Below are 20,323 nucleotides of genomic sequence, written 5' to 3'. Positions count from 1 at the left end.
TCAATTTCATTTTACCATAGTACCTTCCAGCAACAGCTAAACTAAAGATATGTATTCCAATACGTCATTGTTAGCTCACACAACACTCTCATGGAGTGGGTAGGCTTGAGTAATTGTGCCCTCTATCGGAGATGTGCACTTAGCCATGCTTTAGTTTTTCTATTATTTTAACTTTTGAATACATACATGTAGCACAAATGTGATGTCCTTTGCTTAGGGGGAAACATTACTGGACACAAATCAAAGGGAACTTGTGTGGATACTTTTTGGAAGTAGTGGTTGCATGTGTTTCAATACATGTTACGTTTAACTGGCATAATTTACATGGTGCAAAATTATAATCTGATGCATGACCTTGGGCACAGTGTTCCACGTCAAAATACGAAATCATCTACTTATAAAATAAGTCATCAATTCTTCTATGACAATCCACCAGCGGATATTTGTATAAAATGATTATCAAAATCACTTTTTATCCCAGTAATTACCCGGGTCTGGATGAACAAAATGATTTATCTGCCATCTAAGACAGAGACCGTTATTAGCGAATCAACTGAAGAACTCCCCACAGGATTCCTCGTGGACGAAAACTAATTATTTATTCTTGTGTGATTACCGTAGTGTTCGCTACGCTTGTGTCATGCATGCATTGGAAGCGTCTCTGCCAAGTTGCCAGAGATATATGAGCACGTGCTGCCAACTGTGAACATGAGTAACCGGTGTGGTACTCAGCACCAGCGACTGAAGTAATCGTCTGCTTAAGTACCCTCCATGAACTTTACCGCTTTTAATCAAGGTAATTAAATTGCAGTGGCGGGTCTAAGGAACAGAGTGGACCACACGCCCCAGAACCCTCCATGAAGCTCCATTAACTGCTATAAGTATTACCTCTCCCAAAAGTGTATATCATGTGAAGCACTGTGCGTCATATATTACAGTAAAACTATTCTTGCATCCCGTGTTATCTTTTTCATCCTTCACCCCACCCATTTTAGAAAATGCTTTATCCGCCAAGAAGCGACCATTGCTTTAGTCTCGATCACGCACATTGCAATTGTCTACTTCTGGCTCTAATTTCAATCCCGCGAGACCGGTGTTCCCGCCATTGATAACCCTTCAGTATGCTCTTGCAATGGGTGTTGAATCACAAAATACTAATGGCACAAAACTCGAATCAGCAACTCAGCCTGCGTCACGTTGCGTGCGCTGGGCCTAATGTACGCTTAATTAAAGTAGTTACTTAGTCTTAACATGTGGGTCGATCTTTCGTTTATGCGGCTTATATAAAATATCTACTGATGTCGTAAAGTCAACTTTACAAAGTCGGCATTCTGATAACAGAAGTCTCAAATAAGGTCTAAAACTTCGGACTATTTGTGAAAAATTTTGACCTGTGTGGCTCTAACGAACTCATTGCTTGTCCTTGGCATCGTCTGCCAGACTAAAGCAACTGGTTGCTGCGTTTCCGTTTTACATCATTTCCTCTCAAAGGTAGGCAGCAAGTAAAGATATCAATAAACCAGATGAAAAATGTATTTTCGATTTCACATACAGCAGAGATAACTTTAAGGGTCTGGGAGATTGCCAAGTAGGTTGCTGTACATTGTACCAGAGCTCCAAAATCGTCTGTGACAAAACTTGGCGGGTCGCTATAGGCGTTGTGAGATACCACCACGATCAGAATCATAACGAAAATATTACAGTTCAAAAGTGTACGATACTGATGTATATAAACGATTCACATATATCCCGATAATATTCCTATATTCTTTATGCCTTCTGGCGAATTTTTCATTCGCGCATGCACATTGTATGTTGTGCCTGGCTGATAGTTGGGCACAATGATTGAAATGCAGATTAAAGCGAAATTTTCATACGAGACGCAAGCTTTCAACAAAATTATTAGGCTGAGAAATTTTCTTAGATCACAAGGCTGATTACAGTCAGCAAGGTGTAGTTTTGCCCTAAGCCTCAGTGCTTTGAAAGTTCCGCATTGAAAAGCGATATGTTAGTGGATTGGAGCACCAAAAGCTTAATTGGAAACGTTCACACAAGGCTAAATGTTGACCGAAACAAGGTAGTTTGAAATTCATCGTAAAGCGAATAAATATCACAAAAAGCTAAATGTTAAAGGGATATTCTCTCGTGCGTGGTGCATAGCATGATCACGCAATCACCTTTGATGAAATGTAGTAAGTGTTAATGGCTAAAAAACAGCTGAGTGATGCAAGATGCAGCAACAATACATCACTTCTTGTGGATTGGTTTCCGGCTAGTTTGAAACCAGGGACTTTTATCAAAGAAGTAATTACAAGAAGACAGCTTTCAAACCACGAGGCAGCGTAATTTCCTTGCAGAAAACCGATTTGCCCTCTATTCCAGGTTTAAGTTTCCGCAAACTTGGCGCAACGCTGTATTCCTTTTGGCGAGGTTCTCATAGCGTGCCAATCGGGGGATGTCTAACAGGAAAGATTATCTGTAAAATGCTCTTTGATCACTGGTCATTTCTGCTTACATCTTCTACAACTATACAGGTCTTCAAATGTAAAAATATGTTGAATTTGATTAGATGTGATATTGATACCAACCCCCCCCCCCCCCCCCCCCCCAGTTGCAAAACCAAAATGGTGACTTTAGGGCCTTGCTAAAAAAAGAGGAAATACGGTTCTGATATACCTACAGTAGTTTTGCCAAATGCCAAAAGTAACGCCTTATGTTCCACAGAATACCCTTGAGAGGAAGGGTCAATTTTGTTGGTCCACAAACTGCAAAATGCCTAATCCTTTTGAAAATAAATCAAAAGAAGTATTTCAATATTAGGATATCCATACATCTGATAGCAGCTTGTGATCTTGCAACATATTCAAACTGCAGAGCCACTGTATGTGAATAGGCACCAACATTTACGAAGCTAAGAGATTACAAAGTGCATTATTCAATAAAGTTTCCCCTGGTCATTAGATAGAACTATAATTATCAGGGAGTCCGCGCTGTCCTGAAAGGCTATACCGTTATCAGGGAACAGATAATGGTGCTGGGTCATCGTCTGCATCGTCCAGGTTTCGCCACCGAGCCATTTTTAAGAAAGGGCTTAAAGGGATAATCTCAGCCCGATCGCTATCGCGCTCAATTGAACGCATCCTCAAGGTTCTGCTCGCTGAGTCTTCGAATTGACAAAGTTCCACGGCAATTCTGGGTCCCAGTGGGCCATGTGCCACCCTTTCCTCTTCTTCAAAAACAGTATAACAATTCAAACCATCTTGAAACCAACTCAAACCAAGCAAATTTTTAATCCCTGCACCCCAAAGCTTACAGATAAATTAACCTTGTCTTGCATTTAATAATTGGCGAACGGGGCCGGATCAGGCCGGGGCGGAGCTACTTTATTTTTGTGACTCCCCCCCCCTCCCCAAGGAAAAGTTCTGAAGTTTTGTGTCCAATGCAGGTGCACAGAAAAAAGTGCTTAATCCATATAATATATAATGTACTGATACACAGGACTGGATTTGCTGAAACTTGTATTTATAACGTCAACACCATTACGAAATAACTCGTATAAACTGAAAGAACATTCTATCTAATCTGTGCTATGTATTGTGTGTATAATTGTCAGTTCATTTCGTGACACCTGGGGGCCTAATTAGACAGCTGCTACCATTAATAACAAAATATTGTGATTTAATTGCTTTCATTTGATACTTCCAGAATTGTTGAAGGTAGAGGCAGTGGCCAAGCTAGCGTTAAAGACTAATCGACTCTCTATACTTCATCTTTCATTTATTTGAATTGCTTAATCATTATACGAAAAAAGAATCACATTTGCTCATTCTTATCAATTGCCTTACTTGTGTGCTTTAATTACTTTCAACGCAGCATATCACGGGTAACGCGATTCCATTTTTCTAAATAGATATTGCTTAGATGAGAATCGTAATGATTGTTTTATCTTTTAAAGTGGCATAACTGTCAAGGGACGCCTCAATTTTCTACGCTGTATGCAAGTTAGACAAAACACACATACGGGTTATTCTTTATGACACTGCAGTTTGATAAATTGCCCTCGTCTACCTTGGCACATGTGCAAGTCAAAATGCAAATGTTTACGACTAGCAGCTTTGTGAAATTTTCGAAAACACAAACACAGAGGAGGTCAGGAGAGTGGTTTCAGAAATAATAGCAGACTAGAGTATGCGGCGCGGCAAAGAGTAGAAGCTGGCAGAATTCACCCACGGCTATTTTTCGGGTTGTTTGCTCCCAAGAACGTAGATATATATTCACCATATTCTGCTTGATCCTTTTACTGAGATGACACTCCAAGGGCAGATATTTTCACCCTTACTGCTAAGAGGTTAGCCACCTCCCGCAGAATCTCGCACGTTTTCTAGTCTCGTATGACGTCATACAGCGCCGGCACCTTCGTTTTAAGTTTAAAACCCTCAAAGATAAGCATTCAGCAATTAAGCGACTTCCATTAGAACGATCTCTATTTGAAAAATGAACAGTGGAGCCCTATGGGAATAGGGAATGGATGTGTCCTCTAAGGTTTGCAACTTCTTCGTTCCATATCAGCAAATACAATCTTTCCACTTACAGAAATATACGTATAAAGATATACGAATTTAAAGGGGAACATATACAAGTAAATTACACCCCTATTCCCTAAGTGTGTCATCTCCAATAAAATCAATCAATTACATACTATCTTTTAAAGTATTCATGAAATCAAGTCGGTCACTTATCTTATTAACGGTTATTTGACTTGCTGAATGCTTATCTTGAGGGTCTTTCGCCATATCAACCTTTCCTTGCCTCTAGATTGCAGGTAATGTCTGCGAAACTGTTTCGGATTAAGGTCGTTATAGCACGTAATAGTATGATTATTTGTTGAAATTTCTTGAGACTACACATATTTCCGCTACATTTCTTATTTCAAATAATATCAAACTTTAACTTATGTATTTATTCACCCCTGTGAGTACTTTTGAATCACGTTACAGCAACGTGTGTTTGAAAGGATTCCATTTATATATATACTGGGGAGAGAACAATACTTTTACATGTATCAGTTCTCGTTTTATTCACTATTAAAATTATCCTAGAAACGATGTCAATATACAACAGTTTTGCATTTATACCGGTTTGAGTGGTTTTAATTAGCATCACAACTTTGTTTCGCAATGATAAAAAAAAAGCAAATGGTGTTATGTATTTGCAGTTGAACTCGGTCCTCGGTAACGGCTTACCAGTGTAACCTTAGTAAAAATCTCCCTCCGTGGAAAACGCGAAAAGCTGTACAGGAAGCCACAAAAAGGATATGAGGGATCCGTCGCAGAGCGAACACAAATGTAATTTACCACAAGCAGTTCCTGAAACCAAGAACACAGGAACGATTCCTCTGATATTATTGGTTTCACAAAAGCAGGATATCATTTACGGATTCTGTCCCAGTTTGACGCCAATACCTCTTCTCAATGTGGAGAAAGTTAAGTTTTTTTTTGTTTGTTTTATTATTTGTTTTCATTGTGTATTAGTAGATGGATATATTGTTTATCAGAGGAAATTATGTGGTCGCATATTTGCTACATGTACAACAAAGCTACCAAGGCAGCGAAGTCATCCCTATCGATTAAAGTGTATGCACGCGCGCCCGCGGGTATGGTGTGTGGGAGAGAGAGAGAGAGAGAGAGAGAGAGAGAGATGGGGTTAGGAAGAAAGTGAAAGTTTTGTGCATGTGTGTTTTCGAGAGAGAAAGAGAGAGAGAGAGACAACGAAAGCTTTCCACACACCAAGGGTGGACGTACGTCACACGTCTGTGAAACTAAACGTGAGTACTATTCCCCAGTGCTCATCGATCTCGTTGTATGTGTAACAAGATTTACGTGAAATACGGCCGCAGCGGGATCTGGGAGATCGGAAAGTCACAGCCATAAAACGAAACGTTATTGCGCGCTGGATTTATCTAAACAGCGCATTGAAGATAATAACGAACTCAAGGTTATCTAATTTACGACTCCACCTAGAGTTTTTGTTGGATTTGTTGCATTTTTGGCTAATCAAACCACAGCTTTCGCTAATATCAGGGAACGAAAAACATGCCGCTAAATTACAGTTATGTCCATTGTTTTCAGCAAGATTGGACAATACATCTTCAGAAATGGTCACTTTTGCCAAAGTGGTTAAATGGACGTCGTTAGATTTACCTGCTAGCGCCAACTGTTTCCAGCTAAGTTATCCCTAGAATAGTTTTTACCAAATCCAATTTGGGCAATATCAGAAGCATGCAACAGATAAATAGAGAGTCAATGGAAAAATATTTTCAAATTTTGTCGTCGGCTAATTGATCATTTTTGCGGTCTGCAAATTTTCTTTAACTCAAATACACGCACGTATTTTTGGTTTAATTAAAATATCATAGACGTTTCATGCATCATTGGTCTGATTTTTGTCAAGCGTGTAGTTATGGTAAGAATATATATCATAACAAAATTATAGAGATTTTAGGGGACACCATTTTGTCCCATTTGATACCGGTGTACCAACTGGGACAAAATGTGAAAAAATATTGATTGTTGAAATAATGTTCTAAACGTTAAAACAAATAACACATCATCTCCGCATTCGTCGTTTAACGTGATAATAAAATATCGGCGATTATGACAAGTAAGTTAATTACATGAGTGATGATATGATTTGTAATTTGGAACCGCGTTCGGTAAGGAAATGAGATTATGATTCCTAAACCCACGACGCAGGAGAATAGTTTTTGCAGCTTTTCTTTTCATGTCATTAATGATGAATTTAAAGAAAAAATAGCAAACTGAAAAGAGATGCAGATACGGTATGTGAAACAATAATAATAATGATAATAATAATATTTAATGGATACTAGCAGTGTTTATCACCTACCTGTACTCGTGAAGTAGCGGCCTTGTTTTTGAAACAGTGCTCTCCATTTCGGGACGACTTTCTCACCACGGTAGGTTTGGGTGCCGACAGCCCTCGACTGAGGAACAACATCCGAGCTATGAGAACGTAAAGGACCGCTGTGAGCAACAAGGGGACTGCATAAAACACGATGAAATCAGCCGTGTAGTAGATCCCATATGTTTTACGATCCAGTCGAAGGCTGCAGTCGTCTAATTCTATCCCCCCGACATACTTCGCTGTATTTAGTTTGGTCAGACCCAGCCATGGGGCGCAGTACGTTATACTAAAGGCCCACAGGATAAGTATGATCCGCTTGGCCCGAGCCACAGTGCACAGAGTTTGAGCCTTCATTGGGTGACAGATTGCGACGTAGCGTTCTATCGTGAACGCCGTGATGGACAACGCTGAGGCGTTAACGCCAAGGTAAGTTAAGAAAGTTAAAAAGGCACACCCGACCACGCCGTACGGAAAGTCTTCTATGTAGAGGAAAAGGCTGACAATGTTAGGCAACGTTGCTGAAAGTAAAACTGTGATATCTGCCACTGCCAGACTGACCAAGTAGCAGTTTGTAGGCGAGTGCATGGTGCGCGTTTTGGTTACAACTAAAACCACCATGACGTTCCCCACCAGTCCAACCAGGAGAAAAATCACGCCGAAAATGACCCCCAAAATCACGGTGTTAAGAGGCCAGGGGGTGGGGGTCCTCAACATCGTGGAGTTGCCGCCCATCCCTGTGTCGTTGTCGACACAAGCCTCAAACTCCTTTTCCCAGTTGTAATAAAGCGTTGACATCTCGCAACCGAGTTCTCTGGCGTCAAACAGCAACGGCCGAACACTCTGATTGGAAAGCGCTGTCAGTCTCTCGGCAAAGGCTTCCGAAGTGTTTCCGCCGCGAGTCTCCAGCGCTAACACTGACAAATTCATCGGTGCGAAGCCCTTGCCACTCATGTCTCCTCAGTCGCAATGATACAGAGTAGGGGCACAGCACGTAAATACGTCGACTTCCAATAGGTTTTTAACGTCCCGTGTGAGATAACGAGCGCTTGCCCTTTATCTTGGCAGCGCATACACTAATAACCAAGGGATCATTGTAAAGAAAACATTAATCAATCAACAGAACACAATCACTGTTGTTGTAGGGTAGAAGGGCCTTAGTCACCACCCAAAACCCCTGGCGCGAACACGCCGTTGTCGACAAAGAACAATAATGTTATGTATTCACGTCACGCATTGGAAACAGTATCAGCAACCGAATCGATTAAACCTCTCCCATTAAGCCTGCCGTCTTAAGTCGTTAATCTTAACGCCAATGAGTCCCCGGAGGAACTAATCCAAACGTGTTAGCAGGCCCGCGCGGACCAAAGATGCCACCAGCAATTTGACATCACTAATAAGCTGTAGTTGACATTCGCAGTCCGCACGATCTCGGCGTGATTCTAAGAAGAGTACCGCGCCATCACGACGTGCCCAGAAGTCATGCGATAATCGCTGTGTTTTTTAGAACTCATCTCAGGAAAGCATCCGGTCGCTTGTTTCAACAGGATGTGATCTTTTCGAACACGCATCCGCTGTCTTTCTAGATTTTCTTTGATGCCCCGTTTAACTTGTAGACCTGTGACCAGGCGGTTTGATAGCTTTCATGCCTCTTCACTGGAATACCTGGCGCTGAAATGGCATAAACCGAACATCGTTTATTTTGCAAAAGAGTTTGCTTCACGTGGATCTCTGAAACATAAAACCACATCCAACTGAACTTAAAACAAACAACACAGGGCGGCATTAACTATTATTTTAATCGCAAAGGAAAACAAATAAGACAAAAACAGAGACTAGCTGTGTATACGCTGAAAGGGTATTCCCACGTTCGGCCGACGGTAACTACAAGCATAAATGTGCTCCACAAACAATGTATGGAAAATTACATATGTAAAGCATTATGTCAGACGGAATAAACTGCACCGCTAAAACAATTAAGCAAGTACATGTACGGAAAGTCGATCCAGTTAGCCCAGAGTTACGCCTTTAGCCACTGGGCATAATTTTAGGGACCATTCCCAGCCCCTATCGTACTAATGTTGGATCGATCTATCTCAAAAGGGGATTCTCGCTAAATCGCTGTCAACTTAAGCGGCTTAGTTGCCTGCCACGCCTACTGAACCTGCTAGGGAGTAATTGATTATCGTTTAGCAGCTTCAGTAGGCGTGCCAGACATCTAAGCCGCTTAAGCTGAAAGCATTTTAGCGAGAAACCCCTTGGAGATGGATCGATCCTGTTAAATCGATCTAGGCATGGGAACCAAGGCTCTATTCCCATAGATTTTAGATCGATCTATCCCCGCGGGGAGTCTCACTAGATTACTTTCAGATAATCCGACTTAAATGTCCGTCCCGCCTACTACAAGCTGTAAGGAGGTAATTAACTTTCGTGTCCGCCCGGCTGACAGCTATTTAGCGTTAACCCCCAGGGAGTTAGGTCGATCTAAAGTAGGTCGATCTAATCTGTGGAAATGGGATGCAAGTCTTAAACTACTGACAAAAATACGTCCACCAACGAAGGAGGTTTTGTTTTCATCAGCGTTGTACCCCGCTCCTTCTTTGTTGTAGTAGTAGTAATAGTAGATAAGATAGTTCAAAACTCACAATAGCACAAGAGGTTAATAAAACTTCAGAATAAATTATTACCCAGGAAGGACAGAAGAGATTGAAACTTAACTGAATCTTATGATAATAAATGATCAAAAATGCAGTAAGTGTTGTTGTTTTAATTGATCATTTGTTTGTTGTTATTATTATACTGGCTTTATTTAAATTTGTTGCATATGATATCATAACCTCTTTTGTACATAGAAATTAAGGCGTCCATTAGACCCACGATGCTGGATTTTTAGCCCCCGTTATAATCGTAAATACTATCTATCTATATACATATATATATACCTAATTACATATATCATCTACGGGTGACGTCATAATTGCGATTTCGCTGTGAAAACTGAAAAAACAGTTTCTCAATTTTCTCTTTCTCTGAGCACCCACGATCGCCGTTTCAACGCCGATTTACTATCACCATTTAGTACTCTAAAACCCTGCCAACGATTTTTCTTTAAAGTCTTAATTTAGATTTTATCGTTGATAAAGAAAAATAAACTTCCCAACAAACTCCATAGCAAAGACATTTAAACCAAAATGACGATATGGGATTGTGGCCCATACACTCATCGTTAACTCTGCCAGTTTTTCGTGATAAAATCTTGTTCATGAATGAAAGCACGCCCCATACCATATGCTATCTCACCTCAAAATAGAAAGGTGTTAAATTGACGATTAAAGCTTTGAGTTGCCTATGCTTATACATTAAAAACGAGAAATATAAATGACGGTATTTTATATTTTCGAATTTTTTGTTTATGTTTAAAATCAGCACGAAGATAGATGCATTATTGAATGATCAAATGCAGGAAAACCTTCGTTTTCGGTATCTGGGTGATTATAAAAGTTTACAATAACCTTAAGCCACACTTGCTGCACCCCTAAGCTATGTACATTCGTGCGTGTATTGGTCATTAGACCAAGCGAAAAGCGCACATCTGGTTAGAGGAGGGACTGCAGCATGGTATCATGGGAACGGATAGGTGGTCTTGAAGTCAGCTGCTTGAAACTAAAGAGCTGCATGCATCATTACAGAACAAGGCCATTGACTTCGCTTTGTGCGCGTGCATTTGGGGGCTTGTGTCTGTACCATCCGGGATTTAATGTGTAACGTATATTTCACTGCTCTATATCTTCACACACATGCACACACATACACATGCACGCACACATGCACACACACACATGTACACACATACACATGCACACACATACACATGCACACCCATTCATAGGCACACACACATGCACACACACATGTACACACATACACATGCACACGCATACACATGCACACACATACACATGCACACGCATTCATATGCACACACACATGCACACACATACACATGCACACACATACACATGCACACGCATACACATGCACACGCATTCATATGCACATACACATGCACACACATACACATGCACACCCATTCATAGGCACACACACATGCACACACATACACATGCACACACATGCACACGCATACACATACATGCACACACATACACATGCACACACACATACACATACACATGCACACCCATTCATAGGCACACACACACATGCACACACATACACATGCACACACATGCACACGCATACACATACACACACATACACATGCACACACATACATGCACACACATACACATGCACACACACACACACATGCACACACATGCACACATACACACACACATATACACACACATCCACATTCACACACACACACACATACACATACACATTTGCATACATGTATAAACTAGTTCACATTCCCTTGCATCTAAAAGTCATTACTTTAACCCATTATTACTGCATAACTTGATATCAAATGTTCAGATCGACCACACTTGAGTCAATTGTAAAGAAACTAAATTCTAAAGCATTATTTGACTTTTTTTACATGTATATTTTTTTCAGAACAACAAGTTGTTACAATACAATAACTTTAGGATCTTGATTAATTTGCCCAAAATGGATTTTTTAATTAATAGTAATATCAAATAATAACATAAAGTGATAATTATTTCAATACCTGGTGAAGGCACGTTATAAGGGCCTCCATGGAGGCTTTCATAAGCGAGTTGCAATAGACAGATAGAAGTGGCAAAAATATATACACAAGGAAGCATAAAGCTGCGGAAATAAACTTACAGGACAACAGCAGCAGCACAGCGCAGGCAGGCAAGCGAAAATAACGAAATCAGACGCTATTTGATATGTAACGAAAGCAGCGGCTATTTTTTGCCCACACTGCCGGAGATCCTTGCGAGACTGAAGTGGTTTGACCAACCAGCTCCAGAACCCCTGAGCGACTAGAAAGTCATCAATGATTCTAACAGACGAACAGCAACATATTAAACAAATCTATAAACGGACTTCTAGGACTTCTAGTAGTAATAAGGTCGTTGCACCGCGTTATTAAAAGATTAATTGGGTAATGCATCATCAGCATCATTTACGAGCAAGCCAATACTTCGTGCTAATTCAGAAATACGGCACTCACCGAATCAATAAAAATAATTCGACTACTTTTTTTTCTGATACGAAACACTTTCTAACGAATTGGGAAATAATGCCCCATGGAACCCATGAGGTCAATGTTTTTTCTTTCATTAAAGATGCACCGCGCCAAAAATAAAACTTAAGAAAATATTTTTTTAAAATGACCTGTCTTTCTTTCAATTTTAATTATAAAATAATTATAAAATAATTTTAAAATAATCACATGTACGCTAGTTGCCAACAGTTTTTTTTTTTTTTTTTTTTTATCAAAATAAAGCTGGATGTGTGATAAAATACCATTTCTGACTAGCACATATCAGGCCTGTTCAATCCATTGTAGCTAACACGAGGCGTACAGAAAATGAAGGTCATGTCCGCGGCTTATATAACAGCGGGTACAATTAATATAATTAATCTGGGTAAAGCGATTTCCCATTTTGTTTGCAATGATTTATATAAAGCGTTTAGCAAAAGCTATAAGACCGCCATCAAAATCCATTTTAATGAAATATTTCGCACCAACGCTGCGCTTTTGTACCCGCTATTAAACAGTCTTTCTCCATCCAATATAAGCTAACGCGCGTTTAAAAATGACTGTAATCAAAACTCAAATTTAATATGACCTAGAAGCCAACCGTTATCCACCCAACAAAACTTCTTCATAAAAAATGTCATGATCGTAAATCACATATCAGTGCAGATAATCCATGTTCAACGACTGATAGTGGTTTATTATTGCAGCCTCATCGGCCACTCGTCCCTACTTGTATATTGCAAAACGAATCGAAAGTGTTATAACTAAAATACCATCCGACAACCAAATTGCTTCATTCCTACGAGAGTCTACGGATTGGCATTATTGTTAATATTAGGCAGATCGTAATTACCAGTCAGAGAAGCGTGTTCGTTTAATTCCCATAGACTTAGGAGTCGGGATCGATGGTACGTACCCACGCGGTGCCAAGTTGATTGGTTTTTTAATCCACAAACACCAACAATAATTCCGGCAATAATGACGTGACATTTACAAGCGTTGAATACAATATTCCGGTTAAAAGCAATGGAGTTGACTCTCTTAATAGGGGTCAAGGTTTCATGTGGCTTAACCTTTTAACGTATAAAGCGATTTGGAAATTAATACAACTTTCAGGTGCATGCAACTGGTACAGGGATGTCTTGAAAACTGCCTGGAAATCTCGTGGAATTACAAGGTATCGATAGAGACCTGGGGGAGAATTCACGCAAAAAAAAAATCAAAGTGAATCAAGTAAATGTTTCTTTCTTATTAATTGCCATATGACACGCATTGTGGCTTATTGGGTTAGACTACGGGTGATTTATCTGGGTTCAAAGTAAACTTAATTTAAATCAAAATGTTTAGGTTGATTAAGGAGTTATTTGACGACACTGATCCCTTGTCTCAATGTCGTCCTTTTGTCTGAGACCAGGACGAGTGCGGTACCATAGCTCGTGTTCCAACTGAAGGGGGCGCTACTGACAGCTACAAAAAAGTGACAGCAGTAAAAATTAATCGTGGAGTTAAATAGCAATATTCACGCAGGGCTTTTATCTTTTTAATCAAACGATTGACAAAATAACCTTGTTTTATCGAGCGGAATTTATTGTGAAGTTATCCAAAATATTCGTTTAATTGGGCGCAACGTCAATGCTTGCAATAGATATTATTACCCAGATATGCCAGTGAATGATCTACCAAAATGTTAAATATTCTAGACAGCACTTCTTATCAATCGCCCCCAAACGTACTCTCATAGACGAAAGCTGCCTAAAATTCACCAATTATAACATGTGTTAATTTCCAAATACGTAAGCTGGTGGAGGAGATAAACTATTTTTGATTATACCGAATTCAGGGTAATTCTGAGCTTAGGGACGGTAATAGTAATCATCGTTCTCAAATGAAGGTCCTTATGGATTACTGGGTTCTTCAGAGGGGAGGATTCGCCAACTGTGTTTTAATCAACTGACTCGTTTCATCGGCTGTTAAAATCACTTAACTACGTGCTTCTGAACGTAGATTTCATGAAATTTTCAGTCCTGTTACGCAAACCAAATGCAGGTTTATGTCTCAATAAAAACGGCCAGACAGCCCATAAACGTAAGGTTTTAAGGATTATGACTACAAGCGAGAGCAAAAAATTATAACACCTTATTAGTCAAAGGACCAGACAATCATCAGCTGATGTTCTGAACATAAAGACTTATTTTACAATACACTGTATATCACTTTTAATTACTTTTTAAATTTTTTTTAAAATGCGAAACGACTATATGGTGTGTTCTTAAGATGGCCCCAGGCAAGTTTGCCTTAATTTACACATGGAAAATAACAAAAACCTAGAATACATTTTATAAACATGACATAATCAAAAATGTCTAAAAGTATTTTGTCGCGGTCGTAAAATATGTCACTCACCCACATGTACATGTTCAGTCGGCCGTTACAATAACGGTGATTGTTTTTAGCACCAAAAACTTATTTATCCCTACCGTATACGTCAAGTCTCAAAACTATTATAATTAAACAAAACGGGCTGTCTCATTGGAGATAAAATAAAAGTTAACTGACTTGATATTCTATACCCCATGTCACTCCTTAGACTCAGAACAACACATAAAAGCATGGACGAATCCGTCCAGCTATACCTGCGCAGCAGCCAAGTGCCTGCACGCCTGCAGCTTGTAAAATTAAATTTCTTCATTGTAATCCGATTTTTTTTAATTTGGCAAATCGAAACCATTTCGGCCAAACCAGTAAGTTATTCTCGATCTTGGGTCCCATTCCCATAGACACCATGGGTCTACGTGGATCGACCAAACTCTGCGGGGACTCTCGCTGACTGCAATCAGCTTAACTGAATGATAAGCCGTCTCCTGGTACTGGGTAGAGTACAGAAAAGCTGATGGTGATACCAGTGCGTTGGGAACAAGAGGAGACCTGCCTTTAGTATTCTGATTTCACTTAGCCAGTGCCCTCGCAGAGTTGGGTCAACCAACGTCGACCGATGGTGTCTTTGGGAATGGAGTCTTAAACTCATCTTTAAGTCGATTCCTGCAAATTTTGGATTTGTTGCCATAAACGGATTAAAAGCATGCAAACGTCCACCCTCGCCAAAGGCCTGTAACGTTCTTGCATAAGACGTATCCATGCTTTCTGGGCAACAGGCTGGGAGGGGTGGTCAAGCGGTCAAATGGCTAAGGGTTGAAGGGCGGCTCTTTAAACTGCTCTTCAGACTACTCTTCAAACACACTTTAAGCTATATTTAAAATCTAATAAAGACCTGTGACGTTCTTGTATAAGCCGTGCCTGTGCTTTCTAAGCAAGAGGTGGAATGGTTAAGCGGTCAACTGGCCAAAGGCTGCAGGGCGTTTCTTTAAACTTCCCTTCAGCCCATACTGTCAACTCCCTGTATATGAAAAAATTATAATAATGGCACTGCAGTTAAGTGTTATACTGTAGAATTGTGGTCTTCTTTTCTACGTGGTTTGTCCACATGGACTTCAAAGTATCAAATTACTTCTACTTTGGCCGTTGGCCGTTATGTACAGAATGTGCAGTCCTCATTTATTGATATCATCTTTCATCCAACTCCATTAGTTCCTGAATATGAAACCACCAGAGGGCGTGCAAGTGGTATTTAACGATAGATGATCCAGCAATCGGAGTGAAACAACGTAACAAAATGGCGTGACCCTACCGCGTTAGATTACGACGTGAGAAATGTCAGTCCTTTAAATAATCCCAAAACGAATTGAAGGTACGTGTGTCTCCCGTGGGAGTGGCGCGTTAAAAGCGTGGAAGTCGCATAGACTTATATCAAATTTCCTGGCGTCATTGACAATTTCTAGAAATTCGAAGTTGAATTGTCAAAGACATTTCTTGACATTCGTGCGGAATAATTGTTTTATAATTTTCGGTTCTGGTGTCTCATTTTGTATTTTATAATGATTTTGGCGCCTTGGAAACAACCCTGTCTTTCAGACATGACTGACATGACTCCAAAACACTGCAAGGTTATAAAATGGTCAATTTTATCTTCTCTTCGAGGCATCAAGGAATTGAGAATTATCAAATGTGTTCTACAGTAAATTGGTGAGTAATCCTAAAGATAACGGGCATGCGTCTTAAACTTTCGCGCCCACGCGTCCCCGGCTAAGGTTTTTCACAAGCACACTCTTTTGGATTAAAGTGGTACAAAGTTACCCCAGCGTAATAAGAATTTGAGACTAAGAAGAAACGTGATAAGGCTGTACGAATAAAACCGCAAATGTATCACGTAACAGTACATGTATGTTTGACTATACCGTAAGCGCTAGTAATATATGACACCCAACAGAGCAGCTCTCTACACGTTATTTTTCCACAGAAACACAGGCCGCATGCACACTTTAACCCTCCGCATATAAAGATTAATGAAAGACACAACTCTCTCTCTCTCTCTCTCTCTCTCTCTCTCTCACACACACACACACACACACACACACACGCACAAACACACAGAGACAGAGAGAGAGAGAGAGAGAGAGAGAGAGGGAGAGGGGGGTCATTACAACCCTAGCTAATTCTACAGCAACGTTAATTAATAAAATCCGCGAGTATTTTTTGTATCTGAACAATCTTTGAATCTATATACAGCAGACTCTTCTTAACACCGACGCACGGGGACAGATTTGTTCGAGTAACGTTAGTCAATGTTCATCCAAGTTTTGGCAAATACAAAAGAAAAAATCCATTCCGAAGGGTTATACATCGATGAGGTAGGCAGAGTCGACGGTAGACTCATTTTCCTAAAGAGGGCAGGCCACGACAGCACAAAGCCGGTGTGTTAAATGAAGCAACCCACTTACGGAACGAAAGTACAAAGTAAATCACCAAATCCCATGGATAAAATGCGTTTTAGTGAAAGGGCATCTAACCCACTTAACACCCACAAGACAAAGAAACCTAATTGCATCACAGACCAAGGATAATGGAATTAAATGTCAATCAAATATTATCCGAGAGAAAAACGAATAATTGGACACTTGAGAATTTAGGTAACCACGGGAAGAAAATCAGAGGTATAGAAAAACAGGTTAATCTAAATTACCTGAGGGGGTTGACAACTAATGATTAAAAATTAATAATTAAGACAGATGTATACAATGTGCACACAGTACAGATAGATGGTCGCTTACCTCTATACATGAGGCATACATACATCTAATTGCGTAAAATATGAATATTTATTTCTCAATCATGAACAAATTTGATTCAAAATCACGGGTCGCAGAAAATATACCAGGCAAATGATAATATCAAAATAATGATCAAAAGAAACGAAACCAGCATGAACTTGACCGATATTTAAAAGTTCTCCTCTCCCGTCAACCAGCCGAGTATCATTTGCGGTTAAGACAAAACACAGAGCGACAGACAGACAAACGCAGAAAGACACAGAAAGAGAAATCAAACGGAGGATGATTTAAATGTTTGCATCTTTCTTGGAATTCCAGTTTCCAATTACAGTTTCAATAAGATAAGCGAGAGCACATGTATTTCTCCATCACGTACGATAAGAAAGTATTAAATAAGATCGACACATGTTGTACGCGATAGAATGTTTTCGTTAGTGTAGTATTCATAAAAACATTCCTATACAATCATGAGATAAGAAACAAACATGTTTAACACATTAATATGCCGTCCAGTCTGCAGATGGTCGGTTGTACATTTTTGATATCAAAATTTTGTTTATAAAATGACTCCCTTTTTAATAACTGCTCAGTCTCAAGTGTAACTTTAGTGTGCTATCGGTTTCGATAAATTTCATCTCAACGCTATATCCTCAAAATTCCCCAAACCTGATTTAAAGTTAAGTATGTACACAAGGCCTTAATTGATATGAATTAATAAGTAACAAGATTACTTTATGCGAAGACGGAAAAACAAAAGAAAAAACAAATTTGATAAATGAGTGTAGAAAATCACTTTACTCACGGTCATGCTGCTAGGCTCATGTCCCTAACTAAAGCCAATTCCCAACTGAAGCGAAGAACAGGTCACTTAATTAGTTGTCTCTGCACGGGCACCTTGCTCTGTCTGCTCTACTTTCCCCTGAAGAATAATCAAATGTATCTCCGTCAGGATATACACGGATTCCGAGAACCGTTTGTCTTCGTGTGCTGTCTTTGACAGTAAATCCCTTGTCTCGGAACGAGTTCTGTGACGTCTTGTCGCTTAAGATCTCATTTCTCAAACTGTGCGCAGTGATTGAGTGATCGTGGAGATCACCTCGTATGCTTGACAGTCTTCGAACCGGAACTTGATTCTCATTGGTCAAATACTGTCACTGTCACGTAAGAGGGAGCTTGTCATGTGTCGCTAAATTTTAAGGCGGTGTTCCTCTAGTTTCGGTGCGGGCTATTAAACGACGAATCCGCGTTCGAAATGACACGTCACTCTTTCTTTTTAGTCACAGCTTCTGGTAGGGACTGGTAGAGTAAAAATGTCAATGAAAATAACGCTACTGTTATCCTTCCAAAACAGATACAGTGTTTAGCACTACACCACAGTGTGAGCGCATTAAAACCACAGAAAGACATTACCGTCGATGTTTTCAGCATCTGCGATGTAATTAGTGTGAAACACATGCCTGGCGAGAAGTATTGGCAATAAGTTAGGAACCTCATTCCGTCCTGCTCGCTGATCATGTTTCTAAATCAAATACCATCGTGGCGCTTGGCCGTTTTCTGTCTCTGTTCTCGTGGAGGAAGCCGTTGTAATTGCTCTAGTCGATTTCTGCATTGACTCTGAGAGGTACGCGGTTGGAAATCTACACACGGAGGCGAACCTTAAACACAAACCTAGGCGGTAATTAACCACATATCAACAAAACGATTTGCGTAGGCGTACTCTATCTTTTTTTTAAATAAACCATCACTACTTCCTGTTCGACCTCTGCCTCTAATACTGATAGAATCTCGGGGAAGCTACGGTGTCAAACTATCTTCTTTATCAGAATAAAATCTTCAGCAGTTTATCTCTCACGCGCGATTTTTCTTGATTGTTTACTTTAAAATTTCACATACATAGTCGGTAGGCTATCCTCAGTAAGAGCGTATGTTTGTAAGGCTTACGGGAGACAGGTTTTTACGAAATCTTAGTCAAATGGCAAAGGTCGGGTGTAACAATAGCGCTAGCTTGGCAGTGAAAGGGTAGATGAAAGTACACGCAATCGTAAGTATTATTGAACAAGATATTAACTCGGATGTCGATTGCCATCGATAGAGAAAAAATGAGGATGGTTTTATTTGCGTTCAAATAGGTTGAAATTAAACAACTTTGGTTCAAATTATAAGGTTTTTCACGCTTGATTACAAACTCCCGTTAAACTGAACGGGTTGAGAAAAATTCAGGACAGATATATGGCAAGGGGCATTTTCATCAAGCCCATGCTTTTGTCTTTTCATTTAACCATTCATCTATATTATTCATTCATTATTTTATAACTTAGTATTCCAATTTTCTGTTTTTAATAGTTTTTATAGTTTGAACATCGATACTGGAACGTCCTGATTTTTTTGAGAAAAAAAAGCACAGCAAAGATCACGGCAATCACGGTTTTGCAATTAACTCAAGGTCTGCTGTATGTAACTCATCATTGCTATACTTCAACATTGCCCAAGAAACAGGCTTGCCAATAATCCCCTTGGCAAAAATAAATAAATAAATACATAAAATAAATAATAGAAAAAAATCGAAAAAATTTCAAGATTTTGTTACCGTCTTGTGTCTGACTAAATGATGGACACAGGTGTAAGTTACGTGCATGTATTTACATACGTGCAACAAGAATAAGCCGTTATTGTCCAGGCAATCATGTCCAGGAAATATGTCTGCAATCTTGACAAAGCTGATTAGTTGTATACCTAGGAGAAAAATAATACCCATAATAAGTATGGCAATGAACGTCTGCAAGGTGGACGGAGCTGCCAATAACTATCACTAACTTAATCTTTAAAGTCTGGGTGCCAAGGACAACTCGTGCAAATAACCAGATTACGAAATAATTCTAGAACGTCTCGGATCCGAAGTTCATGGCTTTCAGTTAAGACCGTTTTCCAGTTTTAGCGCTGTGGCATAGGATGGGGAACCGGGGCTGATAATGGAAGGAATGGGAACCCCCCCCCCCCCCCACACACACACACAACAACAACAACAACACCAGTA

At 39.8% G+C, this 20,323-nt stretch overlaps 1 protein-coding gene across 2 annotated transcripts in view; it reads right to left on the bottom strand.

Moving 5' to 3' along the window:
- LOC106178898 (thyrotropin-releasing hormone receptor-like) overlaps positions 1 to 18,902 on the bottom strand; it is a 49,277-nt gene extending 30,375 nt beyond the window's left edge. For both annotated transcript variants that reach the window (XM_087011449.1, XM_087011448.1), the window contains exons 1-2: positions 18,092 to 18,902; positions 6,907 to 8,592 (exon numbers count right to left, since the gene is read on the bottom strand). In XM_087011449.1, the coding sequence (XP_086867575.1) occupies positions 6,907 to 7,875 (969 nt within the window). In that variant the 5' untranslated portion in view covers positions 7,876 to 8,592; positions 18,092 to 18,902. The remainder of the gene's footprint in view (positions 1 to 6,906; positions 8,593 to 18,091) is intronic.
- Between the last annotated feature and the right edge of the window lie 1,421 nt (positions 18,903 to 20,323).

The sequence above is a fragment of the Lingula anatina genome, chromosome 4 (genome assembly GCF_051362555.1).
Source record: "Lingula anatina isolate TDL-2025a chromosome 4, LinAna3.0, whole genome shotgun sequence".
NCBI classification, from domain to species: domain Eukaryota; kingdom Metazoa; phylum Brachiopoda; class Lingulata; order Lingulida; family Lingulidae; genus Lingula; species Lingula anatina.
This window is presented reverse-complemented; position numbering and strand designations above follow the sequence as displayed.